We start from the raw sequence: 24577 nt of genomic DNA on the forward strand, positions 1-24577 counted from the left end.
TATCAGCGCCTGCATCTCACCTGGGGTCTGCCCAGAGGACATGGAGTTGCTTTTTAAATGTGAAAGGATCTACCAGATCCTGGGGCAGCTCACGTAGGCATCAAGGCTCATCCAGCCACTGAGCGCTGGTTTCCCAACCTCCTGCTCCAAGGAAGGGAGTGCTCTTCTGGTGCGCGATACAACAAAACCCAATCAGCCACACGTTCAAGGTTTTACCTGGCTTTCAGTGCATTGTATAGCCGAATTCCATCGGCTGGACCACAGATTTGTACCAGATCTTCTCTTGTCAGCTTTAATAAATCAGCACCTGGAGAAACACGAGGATTTTACTAAGTTTGTTTTAGAATATTTCTACTTTTAAAAAGAAATTGTAAGTTCATTTAAACCAGGAGTAACAAATTCAACCATAAAAGTGGAATCCTGCAAACATGAACAAGCAAGCAACATTTTAATAGGCGCTACCTAGCTAGCACTATGAAAAAAAGACCGATTTTCTGAAGGTGACTAGTTTTTCATGATGGTGTACACATCTTAGAAGTACAGAATCTGCAAGACACACGATTTTAGTAGAGATAGGTATCCGTTCTCTATCCAGACAACAGCTTACTCAAATATACCCAGCTTAGTGTACTTTAGACACATGCAAAATACAGAGCAAAAATTTGATAGTTTCTCACATGCCCCAACCCTCAACTGACTCATTTCAGGCATTCAACTAACACATCCTACCTTGCATGTACTTAAGTTACTACGTTGTGCTCATATATAGGAGATGCTCCTAAAGGGTGGCATAACTAAATCAGCATAGTCACATCAGTAAATCAACATCCTGTGGGATGAATCCAGTCTGTGGAATACTTCCATCCAAAAGCAGTTCTTTTTAAAATGATCCTGGGAATAAGTGAGCTGTGAAAACAACTACTTCCCAGAACACTTACTTCAGAAAAGGAAGCTTCAGTAAATGATATTAAGCAGTTTTAAACACAGAATGGAAGGAAGCGTATTTCTTAGAAGCAGCATGGGTGTCAACGAAGAAAACAACAGTCTGAAAAATCAGTAATTGTAATAGATAGAGAAAAAAAAAAAGACAGCTTTTATTATGGAAGCAATCCAGAGATGATCTAGCAATTCATAGATTAAAAAACAGCAAGAATGTTTTGTTATCATTACCTGTAAATACTATTGTAATAACAATAAAAGCTGAAGTACTATAATAAGAACTAAAATGCATCTACTGCTTCAAAGGAAATGTATCAGACAGCTAGTATTAGACTTTTATGAACATACGAAGACTATAATCGAAAAGAACTGGTTTAAAAGATTTCCTCCACAGGTCTTTGTCATTGAAAATTAAACACTTAACAAGCAAATTATACACTATAAGCTACAATAAATATTGGTTCCATTTTATTTTTAGAGAGCAATTTTCCACACAAAACTTGCTCATTAGCACAAACACTCTAAATAAATATTAAGTTTTAGATACCTGAGAAATTTGAAAAAAGCCTTGTATAAGTAGAGAACCTATGCTTGAGCAACCATTGCTGAGTTTCCTGGATTGTGGCTGAAGGATGAAGCTGCTGTAAGAAACAAGATTGGATGTGGTAATTTTTATCAAAAAAAAAAAAAAAAAGGAAAGGAAATACAGAAAAAAACACCCCAAAATAATGAAAAAAAACCCTCAGTTAAACACTTTTACTGAATACCTGTTAATGTCTAGGCATGTATAAATCAAATGTACTGACACAAATATCTGCCTCTGTGCAAATACAGCCAAGATCAATACCAGAAAGGAAACACTCACATCTCCAGATCCTTGAGAGGTTCCATCTCCTTGATGATTTGGGGAGGAGGAATTACTACAGAGGAGAGAAAAAAAAGTATTAAGATAAATTAAACGCTGCATAGACTGGGACTATTAAAGTTAAAATCAAGAAAACGATCATCACACTTTGATACGCAAATCATCTGGTTCCTATCTGTGTATTCTTTATCAAGTGGAGAAGCAGCTTTACAACAGTCACGGGAGGATATATGGTCATTTAGCTGTCTTAAAGGATGACTGAGGAAGAGGTAATAAAATACAAGGCAGACTAAACAAAAGAATACAGACAATACCACTATAAATTATTCCTCGATCACCCCAGTTTAATTAATACCTCAATACAACATGTTTTTACTAATACAATTTCTGTTATAAAGCTGGTAAAGATTTTTTTTTCCTTCATATTGTATTACCTGTATGAGGGAAATGGGAGACTGTTCTTACTGAAAAAAGCTTAGTAGTTTCCATACACTGACAAGACCTAAATTGGAATCGTTAAAAGGTAAAGTATTTGCTATATGCCAAAGGACAAGAAGAAAAGTTTCCAGCAGTGAACAGCATGGAAGAAAAATGTTAAAGCAAAAGAAGTTACATTATAATTGAATCACATGATGCATATGTCACACTCTAAAATAAATATGTAAGACAAAACAATAAAATCTCTCTCATTCCCCCGTGAAATCAGGAAACAGTAGCAAGCTTCTGAACTCACTCAGAAAGCTCTTTTGAATACGCTTTATTTAAAAATGCAATCTCTAATTGGTTACAGAAAACGAAACTGACCTGTCTGGGACACTGTAGGTATTATGTTGAGCAGAGGTAAAGGTTGGAGCAGGAGTAGGGCTGTTGTTTACAAATGTCGTAGGAGTATCAGGCCATGGTGAGCACTGAAGGTAAGAGAAACTTGGATTTAATTCTTTAACAATACAGTTTTTATTCTGATGCATAGTTCTTCCACTTAGACCCAGATTTTTTTTCCCACTCAGAATTTTGCTCTGTAAATAAAGATTCCCTCCATCCCACACATTACATGTAGATGCTCCAGGCAAGAATCAATTTTAACTTGCTCTTTCAAGAAGACTTACACATATACCTTCGCAGTTAACACAGTGAAGTTATTAGTGGTGGAACTGACAGAGAACCTGAATAGATTACTCAGTTTAAACCAAACCAACTAACCCCAAGCCATCTGCTCAAAACACTTCCTTCATCCTTGCATGAAGGGACTGTTCAAACTCCAGGTACAAAACAGGAGTTCAGCAAGAGTAAGGAGAACTTTGAAGCTAGATTCCACATTGCTGGTAAATCTAACAAAGCTGCCCGGGAAGCAATTAAATACAGCTAGAATTTTCAGTAGAAATATTGTTAAATAAATAAAAAAAAATTTACTGCTGGACTAAAATTATGCTACATGTACTGCTTTTTCTAAACTGGAATTGTTATGCACAAATTTATGCCATAACAAGTGTATAATGAACCAGCTATCTAATTTAAAGTCTTTTTTTTTGGATAGTTTTTAGACCATCGTCATAAAAGCTCTTTGACACTAGCTTTTAGTGTTTCCAATACCATTGCAAATTCATCACTTTAAATAAAACCAAAGAAAAACCAACAGATTTTGATGTGTTCAAAGACAGTATTAAAACAACCAAGCTGCCCAAGATAAAGTAAGCTAAGACCATGCCTGTTAAAACAACAAAGATTTCTAATATATAAACCAGCTAAATAAATACCCTGTAGGGAAGTTTCCAGAGTTGTATCATAGCCCTGCAGAGGGAGGGGAGGTAGAAACAAGTATGACTTCATGGAAACATGTTTCAACAATTTTCCATTGAAAGATCCTTTCACTAGCTGAGGGAAACCATAGGTAAGCCTAATGCTGGCTGAAATCTTCTGTAAAACAGTTAACAGCATTTCGACTACAACCAGTGCTGTCCCCACAAAGCAAGCTCTTCCATGGCCTTCTAGTGTTACCCACGATTCCTCCTATTCTGTGCACTTCCCTTCTGTTGTTTCTCTTCAAGCTAAGTTTAAAATTCACCTCAAATAATTACATACTCCAAAAACATAATAGTAAAATAAAAGCTCAACATAATAATATTAGCTTTGTTCTGCTGAAATATTTTTGAAGTGAAATGCATTTTCCTTAATTTTCTGAGATTCTCTGACTAAATATTAATGCAAGTTGTTTATCTGGACGCACAGTTTCAAGTTGTACATCCTTAACCACTACTCCTTGGAAGATAGGGTTCAAAATGTATTTCACTTCAGGGGCAAGGAAGAATGCATCAGTGTTAAGAGAACAGGCTTTGAACATTTCCAAGTCATGTACTGCAGTTAATGTTGCTTTCCTTCAAAATTAGTTAAGTTGTTCACAACAACAGCCTGAGTTTAAACACGGGAAGAAAAGCACATTTCAGAAAAAAGATCCCAACCAGAAGAGAGTAGCCTTCTTTCTCCTATACAGACACTTACGTCCTGCCCTTGACTCCTCTTCCTGCAAAAATGTTGTTATCCACCAAGACTGAATCAGTTGGTTAAAAAAAAGTACTAGTAGTGATAATACTAATCCTGCAACACGTCCATTGGCTCAGTTCTTCTGTCACATAGGTTGTAGAGGGAAAAAAAGAACGTTTGAGCACTGAGATACTTAATTCTGAAAGGTTCAAGGTACAAAAAAGCCTAGCATGAAAAATAAGAAGTAAAAATAAAAATGGCTACAGCATATATCCTTCAAGTGTCTTTTAGCTACTAACTCAATCTGCTTAAGGTTTTTGGAACCATTCACATGTACAACTGTCCCACACTTCTTAATCCTATCAGATTCAGAAAAAGGTTTAGACAAATGTTTGGGTATCAAATCCATTAACAGTCACTGAAAAGACTCAGCAGAGAGGTGCTTCCTAATATCTCACATGACAGTTCTGGACACGGGGGTTACGAGGGGAGGGGACCACAGAAAGTGCCAAGACTTCCCTGCTGCGGACTCTCACAAAACATCATCTACAAATTGCCACTGCCAGAGACAGAGCACAGGACTTTCTTTACAGACTTGTGATCTGATCCAGCAGGATATTTCTTACATTCTTACACCCAAAACAGTTAACCAAAGGTCTCAGTACTAACTGCCCTCCATTACTAGTACACTTACACAATACCACTGATACAACTGTACTCCAGAAATTATGCCTTAATCTCTGAACACTGATTAATTCTTGATAAGGAGAAAATTATATTGGTTTCCTATCTTTAACACCCTTCTGTATGGGATACAAATGAAGTTATAAATTTTGACTCATGGTTTTACTGAGCTAAAATGGAAGACTTTGTTTCCAAGCATGACTTTTCAGACTTGGGATATGCGGCATTCAAACTCAATGTTCTTAACTTTTGAAGAGCTGCAAAAATTCAAGTTTTTCTAAGCCACTGTTTACTGTCCTTTCCCTTCCTACTTCCAGTCTACTAGAGTACACCCAAATTCATGCTTTACGAGAGAGTGAAAATGAGCTTTGGCAAAGAAGTCCATACTATATTCAAATACCAAATCATCAAAAAACCAGGGTGTTCTCCAGAACAGTCTTACATTTTGGCATATAGCATCATCTTTAGAGAACAGGGCAGCAATTTTATTACACAGAGCTTTTTCAGGAAACCTATGAAGTAAAGGGTTCTTGCCCCAAGCAGCTGCAGTCCTTCTTGTCCAAAGTGAAAAACTTCTACTCACACAGACTTAATTATTCTGAAAGCAGAAGTAAAGAAGTTATTCCCAAAATGTGAAGTCACCCACATAACGTATCCTGTATGCCACTATATGAAGTACAGAGGTAAGGAGAAACAAACAAGAAATACTGTATGTTTTTGTTGCTAAATCAGTTTTGTCCCAGCTCCACTTTCTGACTCATATGGCCTCGAGAAGGTCTCATATTCTAAATTTAAGTTGCTTATAGAAAATATTTAACTTCTGCACCAATCTTTCACATCCAAAACTTAATGCTCCAATTCATTTCAAGGCCTATACCTGGAAGTCTTCCAACTTCGATGTGTGCTTTATAGTCAACTCTATCTGTAAAAATAGACATTTTGACCAAGTTTAATCAAATTGTAGTTTTATACATTCTAGCTTGTGACATATAATTCATTGTATACTAATATAACAATCAATCAAGATACTGCCTTTTCAAATTCAAACCAGGGAAAAGATCCTGGTTTTGTTTGGTTTTGATGTTGTTGTTTATTTGTTTTTGTGTTTGTTTTTCCTTCTTCCTTAGATAAGCTCTAGCTTCTATGTATTTGAAAGACAAAAATATAGGGCACCTCTTTCATTAGATGGCCCCTGGATGAAAGTCACCTGTCCATAAACACCTGCTCTGAGGTCGAGAAGGCAGTGTTAAGTTTGTAGCCTTTTACCTCTATGGAAAAAGTAAACTGTCCATAGCACAAGACAGTCTTAACAAGTAGTTTAATTACGCATGTCTGTTTGGAAAATACTACAATAAATACTGAAGAAATTGTGGTGACTGCACTGAATTTTGAAACATGAGGTGGAAAAAAAAAACAGAATAATGGAAAAGCACATTTACATGGCATTCTTATGAAAATGAATGAGAGGGGAAAGATGGATGATAGTAATAGACAAAGCCTCTGGTTCCTAGGAAAGGATATGAGAAGAGCAGAGTAGAATGACTGTTCAGAAAGTAAGCACGTTCAGAAAGGAAGTTTCCCCAACTCTTTGTATAGTGTTGTGTTAGAATCACAAACAAATTAAATCGGGAAGAGACCAATTTGTCCAGATGGGATTGTGGCTGAGCTGGAAGAAATCATACAGGAAGAAAGGAACAGAATTAGATATAACCAGCAAACAGAATAGTAGAATCTTGGAGGGACACAATAAAATGACAAACATGCAAAAACAGATGCAAAAAGCAAAGAACAAAAAAGCCTATAGAGTAGGTGAGGTGTAGGAGGAAAGTAACAATATCCAGCTTTGAAAAAGGAAGAGAACTACAGATCGGACTGAGCTAAATTTCTGCAATTCACAAAGAGGCAACAACAACTTATTTCTGAGCATCTAGGAAACAGTACATGCTAAGTAACAACCAACACATATTTGTCAGGGAAAGCATTCCAATCAATCTCGTTTTCCTTCTGTAACGGAGCCACAGTTCCTACAACACATGTAGTACAAGATCCCTCATATATAAAAACATAATATGTATGCAAGTGTGAATTCTCATACCTAAACGAAACAGGCCTCTAGTTTTTCCTCTGTGATAGCTAAACAGCACATGCATATGGTATATCTGATCTGCATATATGAGGCAAGTCAGATACAGGCACACTTTCTGATTTAGTAAGTGGCTAAATCTGGGAAAAAGGATTTCCAAGGCCAGAACTGATCTAAGTAGAGACGTGTCATTTGTTCCCTGTCCATATTTACAAGGCCTACAAAGTCAAGCCTGCTTGGTGACAAGAGCAGAAGTCTGATGAAGTGTCCTAGCTGTAGAATAGTTACTCCTTCCCTAGATCAAGCAAGCAAGTTGTATACTCACAGTTAAAAATTACTAAGGTTTTGCTAAGAGTACAGCAAAAACGGTGTTATTTGGTGTATTCTCACATTAACTATGGTATGAAATATGGTATTTTTAAGGTCTTAGTCATTTTTAATGGTTTTGTTAATGAAAAATCATTGTCATGATGGAACAGACCGTGTGTTATATTTGCAGATTAAATCAAGTTAGCAAAGCTGAAAGTGTTTCATCATACAGGAATAAAGTTCAAAATGGCCAAAAAAGTTCAAAAAAACAAACTGAACAAGTGATCTCACGGCAGAATTTTATTAAGGGCAAATGCAAAACAGGAAGAGTCAGCTGCAGAATTACGAGAACTGAAAAGCTGTAAGTAGCTGTTATTCCACAATAGCCTGTGGGTCATTGCTCACCCAATTCATATTGAAATCAACGTGTATGACAACACCACAGAAAAAGCAAGCAATTTTGATATATAGATACAGCATTACATGACCCACAAACCAAGTAATCTTTCCAATTCTCTTGACACTGGTAAGGCTTAAGCTGTGCTCAGTTTTAGGTACCATGGAGCAAAGATGATGTGGACCACTGCACAGCATACAGAGCAGAAAAAAGATGCTTGATCACAGGCATCATCACAAACTACTACTGGAAGTGGGGGGAGACATTAAAAAAATCAGGGTGCTCAAAGCTTAAGTGAAGCAAAGCCTTAAGGAAGATGACTATTCTGTAAATGCAGGAAGTGAAGAAATACACTCTTCTTTATATTCATCACAAGTCCAGTACTAGCTGCCCTAGCTCAATATTTCTTCACTGTGATTAGGGTAACACTTTAACTTACTATTTCAAGAGATTTGTAGAGAGGTTGCTAAGAAGTTTAGACAACTTCCAAGAACTGTTTGGCTATAGTTTGTCCTAATTGCAACAACTGATTTGTCACAACTCTGTAAAGTACCTTCTATTATCCTTCCTATAAGCAATAATTATTTCAATGAAGTACTTACAACAAGAAGAGATGAAAGCAAGGGAGGAAAGAAGAGAGTAAAAATCCCTCCAAGGAGCAGGATCAAGAAACGCTTCAGACTTTCTTTAGAAGCAAAAGTGCTAAAATCCTGTTTTCTCCTGTCTATACCTCTCCCCACCACCTCGGGCCATCTGCAACTAATAAAAGAATGCCTGCACTGCCAAAGAATCCTAAAGGTGCATCTTAAAAGATAGAAAACAACAAAACAAAACAAGACCCACAGCCAAGAATAGTAGCAGGTAAATTCAAGACAGCTCTCTGCTTACAGTAGTTCTGGGGAGGGGGTGGGGGGGAATCCCCCAAGGAACCCATATTACTTAATACTGCTCCTCCCCCCCCCCCCCAATTACATGGTTTATAAGCAAACAAGAGGCACACACTGAATACTTTATAATCTAAACCCTACACATCATTTTAAAAGATCATAAATGCAAAACTAACGTCTGAGAGACAAGAGTCAGGCAGCCATTGGCTAAGTGCTGCTGGAAAGAACTGTAACCATAATGTTTCTGTTCAAAGAACAGTCAAATAAATGTATTCCACAGACAGGTTATTAATAGACATTTTGACTTTGCCAAATGGAAGATGCAGGATGGTTTCTTGTCTTAACAATTACTAGGGTCTTGATATTCACCTTACAAAACAGCACACAGAAAATCTGTAACGCTAAGCCTTACAGGAAGAGTGTGCAGGATGTATCTTAGATTCGTTTTGGGAGGTACGTACAGGGTTAGTGCACACACACAGTGACTGACTGCTCTGAACTGCATTAAACCTGCTTGGAGCACAAGATGTAGATGGCAAAAGGAAAAATCGGTAAAAATCTGCAACACTACATGTCATTTTAAAAATACTGATGTACATGGAAACTTATATCGAATGTAAACAGAAATATGGGACAAAACATTTTGACTAAATTTCACTGTTCTTATTTCCACTAATTACATACATACAGGAAAGCAAAAAGCTATTTCACTTTAAAGTCGCGTAAACTGAAAGCTCTTTACTTTTGAAAGTCACACAGTCTCTCTGCAACGATTTATCTTAAGTGTTAGATTTAGGAAGGATTCCTTTGCTAAAAACCAACATGGAGCAATTGGTATACATAAAAGTGAATAAAATTAAGGCACAGCAATCAAAATATTTTTACTTTATATAATGGAAGTTTCTCCTATATCTAACACTGCACAAGATATCTTGCACAATGAAAAGATAAGCAGAAGTCCCTTACACTGCCTCGCTTTGCCAGAGAATCACCGTAGTCTGCTGGCAAAGTCCGCTTGCTGGACTTTTTCTGCTCATGTTCAACTGCATCTTCAATTATAGGCTCAAGCCTCATCTGGACAAACACCAAAGATTTGGATCAATTTCTTTTCATTATACAGTGAGGAAAGATCTAAAAGCCTTTTAAAAACTTCTGAAATCTTTAGAAAACTCTACAGAACTCACTGGTGTTTAAATAAATAGAAAATGCAAAAACCTATTGAGGCTCTGGCCTTATATTACATAATCTACAAAAAAAAAAACACAGTTTGAAGCTCAAACTTAGCAGATAATTAAATTCTAGATTCCCCCTCCCCTTTTTTTAAAGGCTTTTCAGCTGCAAGGTTTTTAGATCTGTACCAAAAGACTTGCTCTAGGATTCAATGCAGTCACTCATATAGCGTTCATTCTTAGTGTGTTAATACAAGAATCTATAATCTAAATGAGGTTTACTAAACAGAATCTTTAAATTTAATGTTGCTGTCCGTTGGACAAGTTTGTCAAATACAGAGCCTATCTTTGTGTAAAACTACTTCTTCCCCAACCCTTCCAAGACTGTATCTATATATTTTCTCCTCAGCAAGCAGATACAATTCTTTTTTGTTACCTCTGTGAGAATTGTGGTGTCATACGAAGGCTGATACTTTTCTTTTTCGTGTGCAGTTCGTTTTTCCATCTTTTCTCTGTCTGTTTTCTGTTTTCTGTCTGCTCCTTTTGGCTAAAAATGAACAGTTACATGAACAAGAAAGCAGGTGGAAAACAGCTTTATAACTGAAATCTGATCTCAGAAGTCAAACAGTAACATTAAGATGTCTCCCATCTTTATGAGAGCTTCTGAGAGACTTATTAAGTATCTGTTTTCTACTGTTACCTTAAAAACTTTAATTTGACAGCTGGCTGAATGCAGATGGTCTGTATATTCTCCATTTTCTGTCTGTTTAAACGTGTCAACCTGAATCCTAAAAGGAACTCCTTTCTCTCCTCCGTGTTTACGAGGGGTAAATTCAGTGCTGATACAATGTACCTGAAAAAACAAGCACACAAATAAGACCCTCAAAAGTGTCCTATACATGAATTTCATTAGGTGTTACCAACACCAAGTACATTTTTAAGGACAAGTAACATGACCCAGCCTATCTGAGGACCAAGCTGCATGACTATCTTTTTTTCCTGCCCATTTGCAAATGAAGCCAAAAACATTATACTTGAGCTGGCAGGGAAGAAGGGAAACAAGCGTGTGACCGAAATCTCTCCAAAAAACAGAAGGCATTAGAGATTCTTATTAAATGAGAAATTGTAAGCTGTCACATTGGATCTTAAGAAAAATGTATGCGCATGACAACTGTATCTACCACGAATATAACAAAAACTTTTCAACATACTATTGTCAAATACGTTATACCTACAGTAAATTTGAGAGTTACTTGTAATAAATGCTACTAAAACTACAGAAGGTCCTTGACTGGAAGAGTTTTTCATCTCATGTGAACACAAGGTATTTTCAAATATGCCCAACTTCCAGTAAAAGTCAACATACTTTTAACCAGTATATAATTGCCTCAAATGCTTTTGAAACTACATCAGCCTAAAGACTGCATTTATCAGCTAGAAATAACCCTAAAAGATACCTAATGAGAAAATCAGTGCAACAGAAAGAGTTGTAATGAATCTCACTGGACAGTGCTCCTGATTTTTTGGTTGCTTCTGGAATATTAAGCCAGTTAAACACTATGGACAGTAGCATACCTTGCACTGCCAGAGACCATGTGCAGTACTATTCTGCTTTCTATGGCCTTCCACAACAGAGAACCACAGACTAGAAACTGAAGCGTAGCCAGAGCAGCTATATCCTAATTGCCATGGTACAATTATACTTGCATAATAAGAACCAATTTATCTCACACTTCTTCACAAAACACTATGTTTTAGTAATCGTGTAATTGTCACCAGAAAAAATGTCTTTGATTGCACCAGATCAAAGTTAATTTAGTAACAATGCTGAATTTAACCTATGGCAGCCTCAGTAAGAAAAATTGCTATCTCAAACTTTATACTATTTCTCCATAATAAAAACAAGTCTGATACAAAAGTAGGCTAAAAATTTGAATGCAAAACTGAACATTCTAAGCAAATTCCAAGGAAAGCACCTTCAATCGTCCTGAATATCAAATCAAAAAATAAATAGCAAAAATCCTACTATGAGGAAGCCTACTGATACAAGAAACTTGTCTGAACGTTTAAAGACGTTATTTGTAGCACATTAACATTTTGTATCCTCAAGCCAAGCTTCTGCTGAAGCTCATCAATAGAACAGTGGGTCTCCCAACTAAAATAATTTATTAGTGACAGTTATTTAGGATAAGTGAATTTTAATACTCCATATAACTAAATATTTTAACCATTAAATCTTTCTTCAAAAAGCTTTTTGAAAACTTTTTCTTTTTAAAAGCTGCTTTTATAAGATCAAATTAAGTTGAAAAACCTAACCAGGAACCCTTATAGATTAGTTGCTATGAACCTGTGTTTCTTAAAAAGCTGATATTTAATGACTATCTCACAAATAAGAAACAAGAAACTTACATACACAAATATGCAACTTATGCAAATATACTATTGTTTGTGACCTGAAAGGCACCAAACACAGACATCCAGTCAAGTAAAGTTTCAAACCTGAATAAAAGCAGATGTACATTTTGTTGGATCCCACAAAAATTCAACTGCATTGAGCTGGCTTGGATTTGTCTTGATATCAATGACTCCAACAGACATTGGAATATCTGTATTAAAATAAGTAGTATATATTTTTAAATGATAATATTCCAAGAAAATACTAGAAATACATGTTAATACAAGGTTACCATGAGCATATGTGGGTAAGGGAGAAAACATGGGCTTTGCCAGCTTAACCATAAACAGTTTCTCAGGACTGATCTGAAGAATCTTAGTAGTACTTAACTTAGTAGTACTTAACATACGAAGTGCTCAACATTTGGGAGCGTGTTTTGATTCCCCTCCTCCCCTGCCAGCCTGCCCACCCACCCACCCACAGCTTACGCACCAAAAACTATAAAGTTATGCAAAATAAAGAAACCATGTTGGAGCCATTTCCACAGTCTGCTTTTATCTGTGTTCTCCTAATTACTGTAATATTTAGGAATCAAAATTACAAAGAGTGCTAAACGTATAAAGTTGCAGAATTGCAATCTTACCTCTGCAATACTTAAAGGTTTTAAAAGAATGTGAAAGTGGTAAGAACATTTTTGTTTGAAATACATTAAGACAAAGTGGCACATGGAAAACTGGTCTGCATTTTTTTCATCAGTGTTAGCAGAAATATGACCATGTTCAATTTAAATGTGGGTATTTAATCTAATATAACTCCAACAGATAGAAACAATTATACCTAAGTCAAGAAGTCTGTCCCCAGGGCGGTTCCATTTCCATCCTTCTAGCTGCTGGTGCTCTGTATATTGCAACCTTCTATCATGGAACACAACTCTTATAGTACTCTAATGAAGAAGAAAACAATCATTGGATGAGCCACAACATTAGTATATGTTTAGAAACAGCCTGAAGATAGACCACTAAAACACTCCGAAACAGCTATACTGCTGACAAATAGGTATTAACAATAACAACAACACAGTTGACAACTATCAGTATCCCTAAGTATTCTAGAATACAAAAATAAAACTGAACGGCAAGAAAACTTGGTAAAAGTGCAAAAACAAATTTACATCTTATTGCACATTCTAAGGGTCACTATAAGTTATGCGCAGCAAACAGAGCAACACTGACAGCACAGTATCAATTCTGTATGCTACATACACTTCTTTTAGAAAACTTGTTTAGAAAGCAAAAGCCTTCATTTATTCTGAAAAGGGGTGAATACGGTTTGACCATTTTTAATGGGAAATTTTGTGAAATACTGTAGAAAGTTTTAAGAAATAAAAAAAATCTTCCTAGTACTCATAAACATATTTACAATAAATCTTACTTTAGTTAATAGCAAGGAATAATAAACAACTTCCAAACTATTTGAGCTATTCTACCTAAAATATTCATTTAAAGATACTAGGATTTGATTAACTTTAATCAGCTAGAAGCAATTATCCAGCAATACCTATTTTTGTGACCAGTTCTGCTACAACTGTGCTCTTAACCATATTAAAGAAATTTCTATTCTGCTATATAAACGCAAATACAAAGCAATTTGTTGCACAGAAGAAAAAAATATATATTGTATTTATGAATTAATACTGAATGAACAAAACAGACAAATTTTTTGAAGTCTTTTCTTTCATTTCTACAGTCATATTAATAGTGGACAAAAGTGGTAAAAACAAAACCAAACGTACAACTTTTAAATGAAGTGCCTCTTCAAGATACATTTCCTTAGTTTTATTTTAAAGGTAACAGAAAGCACATATACATACACAAGCACACCACCCCTTTTTCACTGCACTGTTTGACAGCTATGAAGCTTCAAAGTATCTGGAGCCACTTTCACCAGCATGAAATGTCTTCTTTGTTCAAGTTCTGGAATTCCAGTATTTAAGTTTCCTAAATGGAAGGTTTTTTTCTGATGCAGCACCACAACATCTTGCTGTAAGAAAGTTTCCTTTTTTCAACTCTTAACATTGCTTTGTCCTATTCTACCTACCAAATGATTCGTAACCAATATATGAACCTATCATACGGCAGCAGAGAGATTCTCCAAAGCTATATGGAAATAGCACCTAAGGGGGCAAAATATGCAGCAGGCTTATTACATCGAGTCAAAATGCCAGGCTGTAAAGTTTTAATTGCAGAGCTCACAAATCCCAATTTTATGCTTGTGCTTAAAACTTCTTGAAATTATCTCTGAACAAGCATCCCACAGACAAGTAAGAGCAAGGCATAGGACTACACAAGCCAGCCAAATTTCACCAATGATATAGACCAAAGCTGACAGGTAAGGACTCAGTCTCCCTCAGACACACCATTCTGATGTAATTTTGCAGTACCATTGTCAAAGTAACTTTATTGAAAAGATGTTTCCTTCTTCCCCCAATAAAAAACACGAATAAGATTTTTTTTTGGAAAATCTGATAAAAGTTGTCAGATGCTTAAGAGAAAAATCCAATCCCCCCAGTAATTATTTTAATAATTTGTACCACGAATTGGACATTTTTCACTGTACCTCATTCTTATACTTTGTGCAATACCTCCGATTCACAGTATCCTTCTGATAATATTAAAACATAAGGAAACAAACATGGATTAAGTACAGGAGTTCAGCTACAGGACAAACTGTTCATTGAGCAGCAGAATTAGACAGGTCCATGGAGTTCCTATGAATTAATCTCCTATGTGTCAATATCTCACTGTTCCAAAAACCACAGGTTGGGCTACGTGCATTTTCCATGACATCTATTAATAAACATGCTCACTACACCTCCTCTTCTTTCTGAGTTACCCTCTAGCTTCCTTCCACACCTCCTAATGAAATGGAAAAAGAGATGGCTCAGAAGACATTGGATACACATCTACAGACAAGTAAGTATCAAGCCTAACATGGAAAAAAAAAAAGCTGTCTTCAGTACACACAAGCACTCTATGCACTGGATTTTTTTCTTTTAATATTACTGGTCAACAGTCACTCAACAAGTAGCTAGTGTTGGCAGAAGAAAAAAACACAATCATAAAATATACAGCCTCTGTATTGGATTTATCTAACCTAACTTCAGATATTTATGAGTTCAACACTGTTACCACAGTCTCCTTTTACTGCGCAGAAACACACAGGTACATTTAGTGGAGATTCACCTCACCTTAAAGCAGATCAGACTGCACACTGCACAAAGGCTAAATGAAGTGACTAGCTCACCTTCAGTTATCTAAAGATACATGAAATGAACTCATTCATAAAAGGGGAAATGCATACATATATAATCTTTTAATTTGTAGTAAACCTGAAACCGAAACCCAACAAAACTAAGCACTAGGATCTACTGTGCCTACTTTCATTGGTCAGATCAGCTAGTCCATCTCCCTCCATGAGTCAGTGTACAATAAAAGGTTAAATACTACTCTCTACATATGCAATCAGTAGAGGTTTGTTAGTAACACCATCTAGAGAACTTCTCACCTTCACCAGTTTTCCATTGATTTCTGGTATGTCTCCAGCTTTCCGATTATCTAGCATCCGTATTTCGTAGGACTGACCTATAAAGAAAAAAAGTTTGTATGAACGGAACAGTCAGATCACAAAGCCATTTTGTGTTTAATGCACCCAAATTAGCCTCTGGTTCATACATGGTACACAAGAATAACAGTACCTGAAACTTCACACCTGAATTTGAACCTGAAGGTTCACTTCACAGCACAGGAATCGGTGCAACAACAATTTTTTTTTGATTCATGTCAAACTACAGATACTTTCAAAGCTTAAGTATTTAATTTTTACACTCAGTGCAGGTACTTTTTTTCTGGTGCGTTTGTTTTTTTTTTTTCCCCCCAGAAAAAAGTTCACCAAAAAAGCTGAATTCTGTCATTTTTGAAATTTATGAAAGGCAACATACCGAGAACCACTGCCTAGTCTTCTGAAACAATGCTGAATGCAAGAAATGAGTTTTTATAACTCTTCATACAAAACATACTGCTCTCCCATGTTTAATTTTGTCCATGTACCTGTTACCTTTGTATGATCTTTGGGCTTCATATGATTTCAGAAATAAGCATTTAAAAGAGCTTGTTACCAATTATTTCATATGAGTGAACCCATTCTTCTAGTCAATATGACAAACTGTTGTGTTCAAAACAGAGAAGGCTAGAATATACCTTAACTACAGCGACTTTTTCTTCCAATGTGCGCAGCACATATTCATTTGCAAAATCATGCTTCCCTTAGTAAAATACAGGATAAAATAATACTTCGAGATTCACTGAGATCACTTGCAGTACATGCATTGCCTTCTGTATTACCCTCCAAACAGTCTTCACATTCTATTTCCTACATTTAAAAGATATCTATTGGCCTGCCCTACAAGATAAAGAATCAGCTGTTTTTCCTCTGTGAATAAGCAAATGATTTCTTCAACTCCTTTCACAGCTCCATCAATTGATGTTACCTTCAACTATGAAGTAGGGGGTTTTGGTTTTGCTGTAACACATTTAGCCCATTTATGTACATACACTATATACCTGCAGGCTTTTTTTACCCCAGCAACATTTGAATATTGGTAACATAAATCTATATAAAAATTAAATGTACCTAGTGCAGCTGAGCAAAGCAACAGATTATTTCAACTCCTATATTTATAAGGACTTTTTTTCCTGTTATCAAGATTTATTCAATTACCAGTGTTATTTTATTCACATGGAAATATAACACATGCAAGTCCATCTGAGTGTATACACAGCATCTGGATTTTTTTAATTCAGAACTACTAATAAAACTCCTGCAAAACTTTCTCTGTTCTCCTCCACCCTTGTTTTGAAAGGGCGAAAAAGAAAAAACTATCCAGATCACTTGCACTACAAGTGTTGCTCACTTTTTTTTGTAACATTTTAGGTACAAAATGGCATTAAAAGAGAAGATTTGATGAAGGCAATAATCAAGGAATACGAGAGACTCGAAAATGCAAAAATGGCATTAGTGAGTTTTTGAGACAAAGGGAAAGATACATTCCATTCTGGAGTTTTGGACACGTAGCTGCTTTGAAAGTATGAAAAGCAGTACAGCACTGATTATTCTACTCATTTCAATGCTGAGCACTCTGCTCTTTCCTCAAAAACAGTCACAGGAACAATGGAACACAGGGCACTAGAAAGTTTAACTGCTGAAGTTTAACACTGGAACTGTGGTAGTACCCTCTTTCACAAAAATAACATCATCACAGAATAGTTAAGGTTGGAAGAGACCTCTGGAGGTCATCTGGTCCAACCTTTCTGTTCAAGCAGGGACACCTAGAGCTGGTTGCCCAGGACCAAGTCCAAACAACTTTTAAATTACCTCCACGGATGGGGACTCTATAACCTCTCTGGGCAACCTGTGCCAGTGCCCCGTTATCCACAATATAAAGAGGAGCGTCCCAATGTTCAAAGGAAACCTGTGTTTCAGTTTGTGCCCACTGCCTCTTGTCCTGTCACTGGCCAGAACTGAAAAGAACCCGGCTTCATCATCTTTGCACCCTCCCTTGAAGCACCTGTACATAAGACCCCCCCAAGCCTTCTCTTCTCCCAGCTCCCTCGGCTTTTCTTCATCAGAGAGCTGCTCCAGTCCCTCCATCATCTTTGTGACCCTTCTCTGGACTCTTTCCAGTATGTACATGTTTCTCTTGCACAGGGGAGCCCAGAAAAGGACAAAGAACTTCCAGTCTGGCCTCACCCATGCTGAGTAGAGGGGAAGGATCACCTCCCACGACCTGCTGACAATACTTTGCCTAATGCAGACCAGGACACCATTTGCCGCCTTTGCTACAAGAACACCTTGCTGGCTCTTGTTCAGTTTGGTGCCTGCCAGGGCCCCCGAGTCCTTTTCTGTCAAGCTGCTTTCCAGTTGGGTGGCCCCCAGCACGTACTGGTGCATGAGGTTGTTCCCCCCCCCGCCAGGTGCAAGACTTGACACTCGTGCTTGCTGAACTTCCGAAGGTTGCTGTCAGCCTGTTTTTCCAGCCTGACAAGATGCCTCTGGATGGCAGCATGATCTTCTGGTGTATCAGCCACTCGTCCCAGTTTGTGTCACCTGAAAACTCACTAAGCGTGAACTCTGCCCCAGCATCCAAGTCATTAATGAAGATGTTAAACAGGAATGGACCCAATATTGGCCATGTCTTCTATTTCCACGTCTTATGTCATCAGGGCCCCTGTCCTTCACTGTTTTCTCTAGTCTTCCTTTTGCTACATACATACATACATACAGCAGCTCTTCTTGTTGCCTTTGACATTACTGCCCAGACTGAATTCCAGCTGGAATTTAGCTTTCCTCAACTTCATCCCTGCACGCTCAGACAGTGTCTCTGTATTCCTCCTAGGTTACCCGTTCCTGTTCCCACCTGCTGTGTACTTCCTTTTTATGTTTGAGTTTGGCCAGGAGCTCCTTGTTCATCCATGCAGACCTCCTGGCATTTTTACTTGACTTCCTGCATGTTGGGATTGACTGCTCTTGAGCTGGGAAGCAATGACCCTTGCACATTAACCGGCTTTCTTGACCCCCCGTTTCCTCCAAGGCCTTATCCTACGGAACTCTACCAAGAAGATCCTTGAAGAGGCCCAAGTCTGCTCTCCTGAAGTCCAGTGATGTGATCTTGCTTTCTACCCTGCTCCTCTCAGGATCCTGAACTCTACCATCACAGGGTCAATGCAGCTGAGGTTGCCTTCAACCTTCGCATCCTCAACAAGCCCTTCATTATTGTGAGTATGAGCTCTTAGCCGAGCACCTCCCCTCACTAGCTTCTCTGTCATTTGCATCAGTAAGTTGTTATTGATGTTCTCCAGGAACCTCCTGGATTGTTATGCCCTGCTGTGCCCTCAAGCAGAAAGATACCAGGTTGGTTGAAGTCCCTGATGAGGATCAAGGCCTGTGAACATGAGGCTACTTCTGGCTGCTACAGAGGGCCTCATCTACTTGTTCTTCCTGGTCAGGTGGCCTGTAGCAGGCACTCACTACAATGTCTGGTGTTTAATCCTTATCCATAAACTCTCAGGTGGCTCATCATCTGTCCCCAGTCTTCAGGCATTCCAGTTATTCCTCCACATAAATGGAAACAGCATCTTTTCAGGAAAGACGGGGCAGGGAGGTGAGGAGTGTGTATCATTGCATTGCAAGCCATCCTACCCTGTCTTTGTGATCCCAACAAGATCATAGCCCTAAAATTGCACAAAGATTTCTAATTCATCAGATCTGCTCCCCATGCTGCATGCATTAGTGCCCATGCACTTCAGAAAGGCATCCTACCATGCCAATTTTCCAGACAGGGGTTGGGGTTTCCCCATAACTGTGCTTTGTAAACATTTCCTTTCTCCATACAAATACTGGAGGTGACCCTGTTTATGCCAGCCTTGTTTTGTTGATTTTTTTTTGTTCCCTTTTAGTCACATCACTCCAGGCCCTTTGCTCATCAACACTGTCCATCACTCCCTCACAGAGCTGCTTGTAACTTTCCCATCATTCCTAGCTAGAGCGCTCCTTACCTACACACTTCCCCTTTAACAGCAATTCTCTTCCATGCCACTCCTGCTCTTTGAGGATACACACATCTAGCAGAACAGCAGCCAGCTTAGAATACTGACCTAACACCTACAAAACACATTCTCCACAGACTTATTTAACAGATCTTAGTTAACAAGAACCTTGCAAACCCTTGAGCAACCATCATCACTCCAAGATCTGAACTTCTAGAATCAACTTTAACTGAAAACCTAATCACTTAAAATATTCTATTAGCTATTCCAATTAAAATACTTACTGACAGAGGGTAAAATCAGAGCTTACCTAAGTATTCCGTTAGGAAGTGTCTTAGCTTAACAGACAGGGCAAACATTCCCTTTGCCTCTGGAATTCCCAATCAGAATATGCTAAGACAACTGCTGATGAAGTTGAAGAGGCTATCAGGTCTCTATGGTACTCCCCCTACTCACAATCCTCTTGAAAATGATTTAAGCAAGAGACTGTCTGATAACGGGGCTGAACTAGAAACCAGAAAAGTGAAGTGACCGGGATTAAAATCACTCCTTTTCTAGATGATTTAATCCAACTTATTACACTGACATCTGTATCAGTATAACTCGGAGTAGTGTAAACTACAAAATATGACCAGAACTATTTAGATCCCTATTTTAAACTGACATCAGTGTGAAAGATATCATCTCTCAAAACTATCCCATGATTAATATTTTAGTATGCAGGGTTTGTACTAACAGCTAAGAGAGAAATTGTTAGGAAAAAAAAAACATCTAGGCAGCAGAAGTATTTGTCTTTCCATCTGAAGTATTAGCACAAAAGAGAAGTTGGACAAGTGTTTGTTTCCAAATTTATTTTGAAAAAGGATATACCGATGCCTTTACTTTTCAACGTCACGAGAAGTTACCTAGGACACTGAAAAACAGCAAAAGAACTTTGCAAAATAAACCTTTATATTAGAAGAGATTTTCAAAGCCTGATGAAACAATTACAGTTATTTCAGACAGCGCTACTTAAATAGCAAGCTCTTCTCAGAAGCCAGGTAACACCTTTTTCTAAAAAAACAAACAAAAAAGATTCATCAGCTTGCCATCTTGTGCTGGTTCCGCAGCAGGCTGAGCTGACCTTGAAGCTTTGTGTTTGGTCAGGGAGGTTGGATCCTGACACTGAAAGAAACAAAGTATATCTCTACAGATACAAAACTTTCAAGTTTTGTAAGTAGTGCAAAGCATCTTGCTGGTCCAGCATAGTGCTGCAATTGCACTGTTTTTTCCTAAATGGAGGACGCTGGGTACAAGAAATGATAAAAAAATAAGGTAAACCTGACTAAGCAAATTGCTGAACTATACGATCATAAGGTTTGCAAGAAACTATTAACAGCCTAACAAACTTACAATACTCTCATTACGAGACAAGTCAAGTAATGTTTAAAGCATATTTAGATGGATTGGCTGCTACAAGATGAAGCGATTGGCAACTTCATTCCCATGGAAAGCTCACAATGATTCCTTGTCACCATCAAATTACATGCAATCCTGCCTTCACAGATTTACAGGGCCCAGTACACAGTTCAACATTTTCAGGCACTAGTAATGCATCATCAGACATTCACATTACAAGTAGTAACATTTCAACTTGAGCAAAAAGGCTGTATTATCAAAAATACACAGGTAAAATACACACATTCTATAATCTAGTTAAGCAATTAAGTTAAATATCTCACCAAAACTAGTGAAAATTCACCACTACATAGTTTAACCTGTCCTCTTAAACTGCACAATAAAGCTGTACACTGCTCAGAGAACTACACAAGAACTAAAAAGATTGATTGTAGCGAAACGTGGCAGGATAGGAGGTATACATTTTGTATGAAAAATAAAAATAAATAATAATAATAATAAAAAAAAACTGTGCTGCAGAACCGTGCCTTCTAATTATAGTGCTGTCTATTAAGAGATTTTTGGGTCCAAGTACACGAAGAAAAGAAAAAGCAAAACCAAAAACAGAAACAGTGAACCTACAGCATTAGAGCTGGGGTAGGTAGGGGAGAGTGTACAGAGCCCATCAGTATAGTCCACAAAATGTGAAAAAAATGTGAAACGAATCAGAGTTGAGTTCAGAATACTAGCTGACTCAACTTAGAACTTCAGTGCCATTTCCAGAGGTGAGGGAGGTATTATCACATAACAATGGCTACATTCAGATTATTTTGTTCAGCAGTTCTTTGGGCCACCTGTAGAAGAAGAAACATTTTTCATGTAAGTCAGCCACAGGCTGAGGAAAAAAAAAAGAGCAAGACTCACATGAGAGATTTATCTGCTTAATTCTGATAAATGTATACAGACAAAAGTGTAATACACATGAACTACAAAGGTAACCAAAAAGGTACCTACACTTGCATTTGTTTCAAACATGAGACCGTTCTGGGCAGGCATCTACAGCTAATTTGAGAGAGATCACAATGGCCTCTGTTACGCAAAACGTTTTGTTTAGGAACTGACATTTGAGCATTTACTATAACTTTTGAGGGCGTTTGAGTGGAAAAAACATCAGAAAAACACGATATGCAAATGTCATCCAATTAATTTGCTATTATTATTTAAGTTTAACCAGGAATGCAAAATTGGTTTTGTATTTTAAGCAATTATTACCACCTGAAGTTGTTGTGTTGTCTTACCTAGGTTTGAGAAGTTGTATACTCCTAAAAATAAGTTATGTTTGTTTGATTTTATCGGGGGGCTGGGGAGAAGAGGATGGAGCAGGGAAGACACAGAACAGAAAAAAAAAGAAACAGCCTATATGAACAGAATAATGATCGACTATAGCTATGAATGTGCCATATGGACAAAACAAGATGAGTAAACAAGATATCCAAACTCACTTTTTTCAAGATATGAAACAAATCTAGTTTTAAGATTTGTATCATAAGCTGCTTTCACTGTAGCTATTCCTGCAACATATGCATACCAACCTTGATTCAAGTATGTAAGAGTTTCATCATATAATTTTACTGCCGGAGATGTCGCAGCACACATAACATACTGGAAGGGTGGATGTTTGGTCTCATTTTCTGGAGGAAGGCTGGAATCCTCCTGTTTGAAAATAGGCAGTGCCAAAACATCACTGAAAAGAAAAAAAGAAATAATTCTGTAAGACCATTGGCCCTGCTTTGCCTGAAGTTTAAATAAAAAAGACTTACCTTTTTCTAACAATGTTTTAGGTTAGAATACATAAACAATGCTCTACTATCTAAGTAGACAATAAATAGTTGTGCTGAGCCTCTGAAAATTTTATCTTTAGTTCCTGTCTCCACCGTAAAAAAGTTTATTTCTAACTTTTCACCTGTCTATACATGCAAGCTTGCCTGATGTACACGTAGCTGAGAGCAATGCATGTACTTTATCCTTTGAAATATTTTCCCTGAAGTAAATTATACTGAAAATCCTTCTCCCTATTTTGTATAATTTTATTTAATGTATGAATTCTGTTGACACTGAATATTTTTTCAATCTTAGTTATTAGATTTTACCATACTCAGAATAATTAAGCAGCAGACTCATAAAACGTAAGTTACAGAAAGCATACACCAAGATTTGCTTCACTTATTGCAGAAAATGAGACTGGCAAAACTTAACAATCTGCAAAGTTTCTGAAGTAAAAAGAGCATTCCAGGCTGCTGTTTTGTTTTCCTTGTAAACAGTAAAATATCAAAAATAAAACCTCAGAGATTAGTGCGTTCTACTCCACGATACTGTTCTAGCACTGAATTTTTGTTCATGATGAAATTCGTATATGCAGCTCCATGAAACCTTCTCTGAAAATTAGTTTCTAAACTGAAGTAAGATTTCTCACGCAACGTCAGCTGTTCAGTTTTTAATCTAAACGTACTTTTTCTGTTTATTTCCTTTCCATTTATCACAGTCAGAGATGTAATATATTTTGCAAAAGAATTCTAAATGTCTTATCTGTATTATGCTATTATTTACTCTTTGTACCGTAAAGTTTTTGAAGTAAAATTATTTCTTGCCGTAACTCATTTCTGTGAGAGCTTGTTTTACAGGAAGGGAATTCTGCAATCGCTCTCGATTTTCAACTCATATCTGGAGACTCAGAAAGTATCAGTATAATAATCAATTTTTAAGAAGTGAAATTCCAGCCAATACATGTGTGTCAAAAAAGACCATAGTATAGTCTTGGTCTTAATAAATATGAGGTATTAGGAGTGCAGCTGGGGCACCCCAACATTTCTTTCAGAGCACATGCCACACACAGCGAGGTAAAGCCCAGCCACATCATACACCACTACCCTGGGACCTGGAAGAAGCTACACTGACCTGAAAGAGGAAACACTTCTGAATGGTGAACAAGTCTAAGAAGTTTACCTATATCTTGTACAGGCTTCATGGTCCCTCCCAAAAGTAATAACTAGAATTAAAAAAAAAAAAAAAAGACATCCTCATGGGTTCCTTTCCACTAGGAGGGAACCACAGGAGATGCTACAAACAAGCATGAAGGCAGGAAGCTGTCCCAAAAGCACAAGAGTCCTGCTGGACCATACCATAGTTACTGGTGATGCCAGGTTCCCAGACTGGAACCCCGAAGAGGCTGTATTTCTTAACTAGCAATAAAGGAGGATAAGAAACACCCATATAAGAGAACTCTCCTATATGTATACAAAGAGTATAATGTATAAAAGAAAATAATCTGTTTATGTAGACAAAAGTAGCCACACATACATAGGTAGGACAGAAAACTTCACAGATCAGTGGACT

At 37.3% G+C, this 24577-nt stretch overlaps 1 protein-coding gene and 1 long non-coding RNA gene across 7 annotated transcripts in view; one reads left to right on the top strand and one right to left on the bottom strand.

The window, feature by feature from the left end:
* Nucleotides 1–24577, bottom strand: part of UBP1 (upstream binding protein 1) — a 38761-nt gene that overhangs the window by 7066 nt on the left and 7118 nt on the right. Inside the window, exons 2-13 of one of the 6 annotated variants that reach the window (XM_040546850.1) lie at nucleotides 22777–22928; nucleotides 15771–15847; nucleotides 13044–13149; nucleotides 12311–12417; nucleotides 10512–10664; nucleotides 10248–10358; nucleotides 9609–9716; nucleotides 5844–5888; nucleotides 2609–2712; nucleotides 1805–1859; nucleotides 1487–1577; nucleotides 217–307 (exon numbers count right to left, since the gene is read on the bottom strand). In XM_040546850.1, the coding sequence (XP_040402784.1) occupies nucleotides 217–307; nucleotides 1487–1577; nucleotides 1805–1859; nucleotides 2609–2712; nucleotides 5844–5888; nucleotides 9609–9716; nucleotides 10248–10358; nucleotides 10512–10664; nucleotides 12311–12417; nucleotides 13044–13149; nucleotides 15771–15847; nucleotides 22777–22928 (1200 nt within the window). Of the gene's footprint in view, nucleotides 1–216; nucleotides 308–1486; nucleotides 1581–1804; nucleotides 1860–2608; nucleotides 2713–5843; nucleotides 5889–9608; nucleotides 9717–10247; nucleotides 10359–10511; nucleotides 10665–12310; nucleotides 12418–13043; nucleotides 13150–15770; nucleotides 15848–22776; nucleotides 22929–24577 lie in introns of all 6 variants that reach the window. The other 5 variants (XM_040546849.1, XM_040546852.1, XM_040546851.1 and 2 more) reach the window with 5 other exon arrangements.
* LOC121064803 overlaps nucleotides 9754–24577 on the top strand; it is a 30035-nt gene continuing 15211 nt past the window's right edge. Inside the window, exons 1-4 of the long non-coding RNA XR_005816697.1 lie at nucleotides 9754–10197; nucleotides 11659–11663; nucleotides 15684–15686; nucleotides 21866–21872. This is a non-coding gene — a long non-coding RNA (uncharacterized LOC121064803). The remainder of the gene's footprint in view (nucleotides 10198–11658; nucleotides 11664–15683; nucleotides 15687–21865; nucleotides 21873–24577) is intronic.

The sequence above is a fragment of the Cygnus olor genome, chromosome 2 (assembly GCF_009769625.2).
Source record: "Cygnus olor isolate bCygOlo1 chromosome 2, bCygOlo1.pri.v2, whole genome shotgun sequence".
Lineage (NCBI taxonomy): Eukaryota > Metazoa > Chordata > Aves > Anseriformes > Anatidae > Cygnus > Cygnus olor.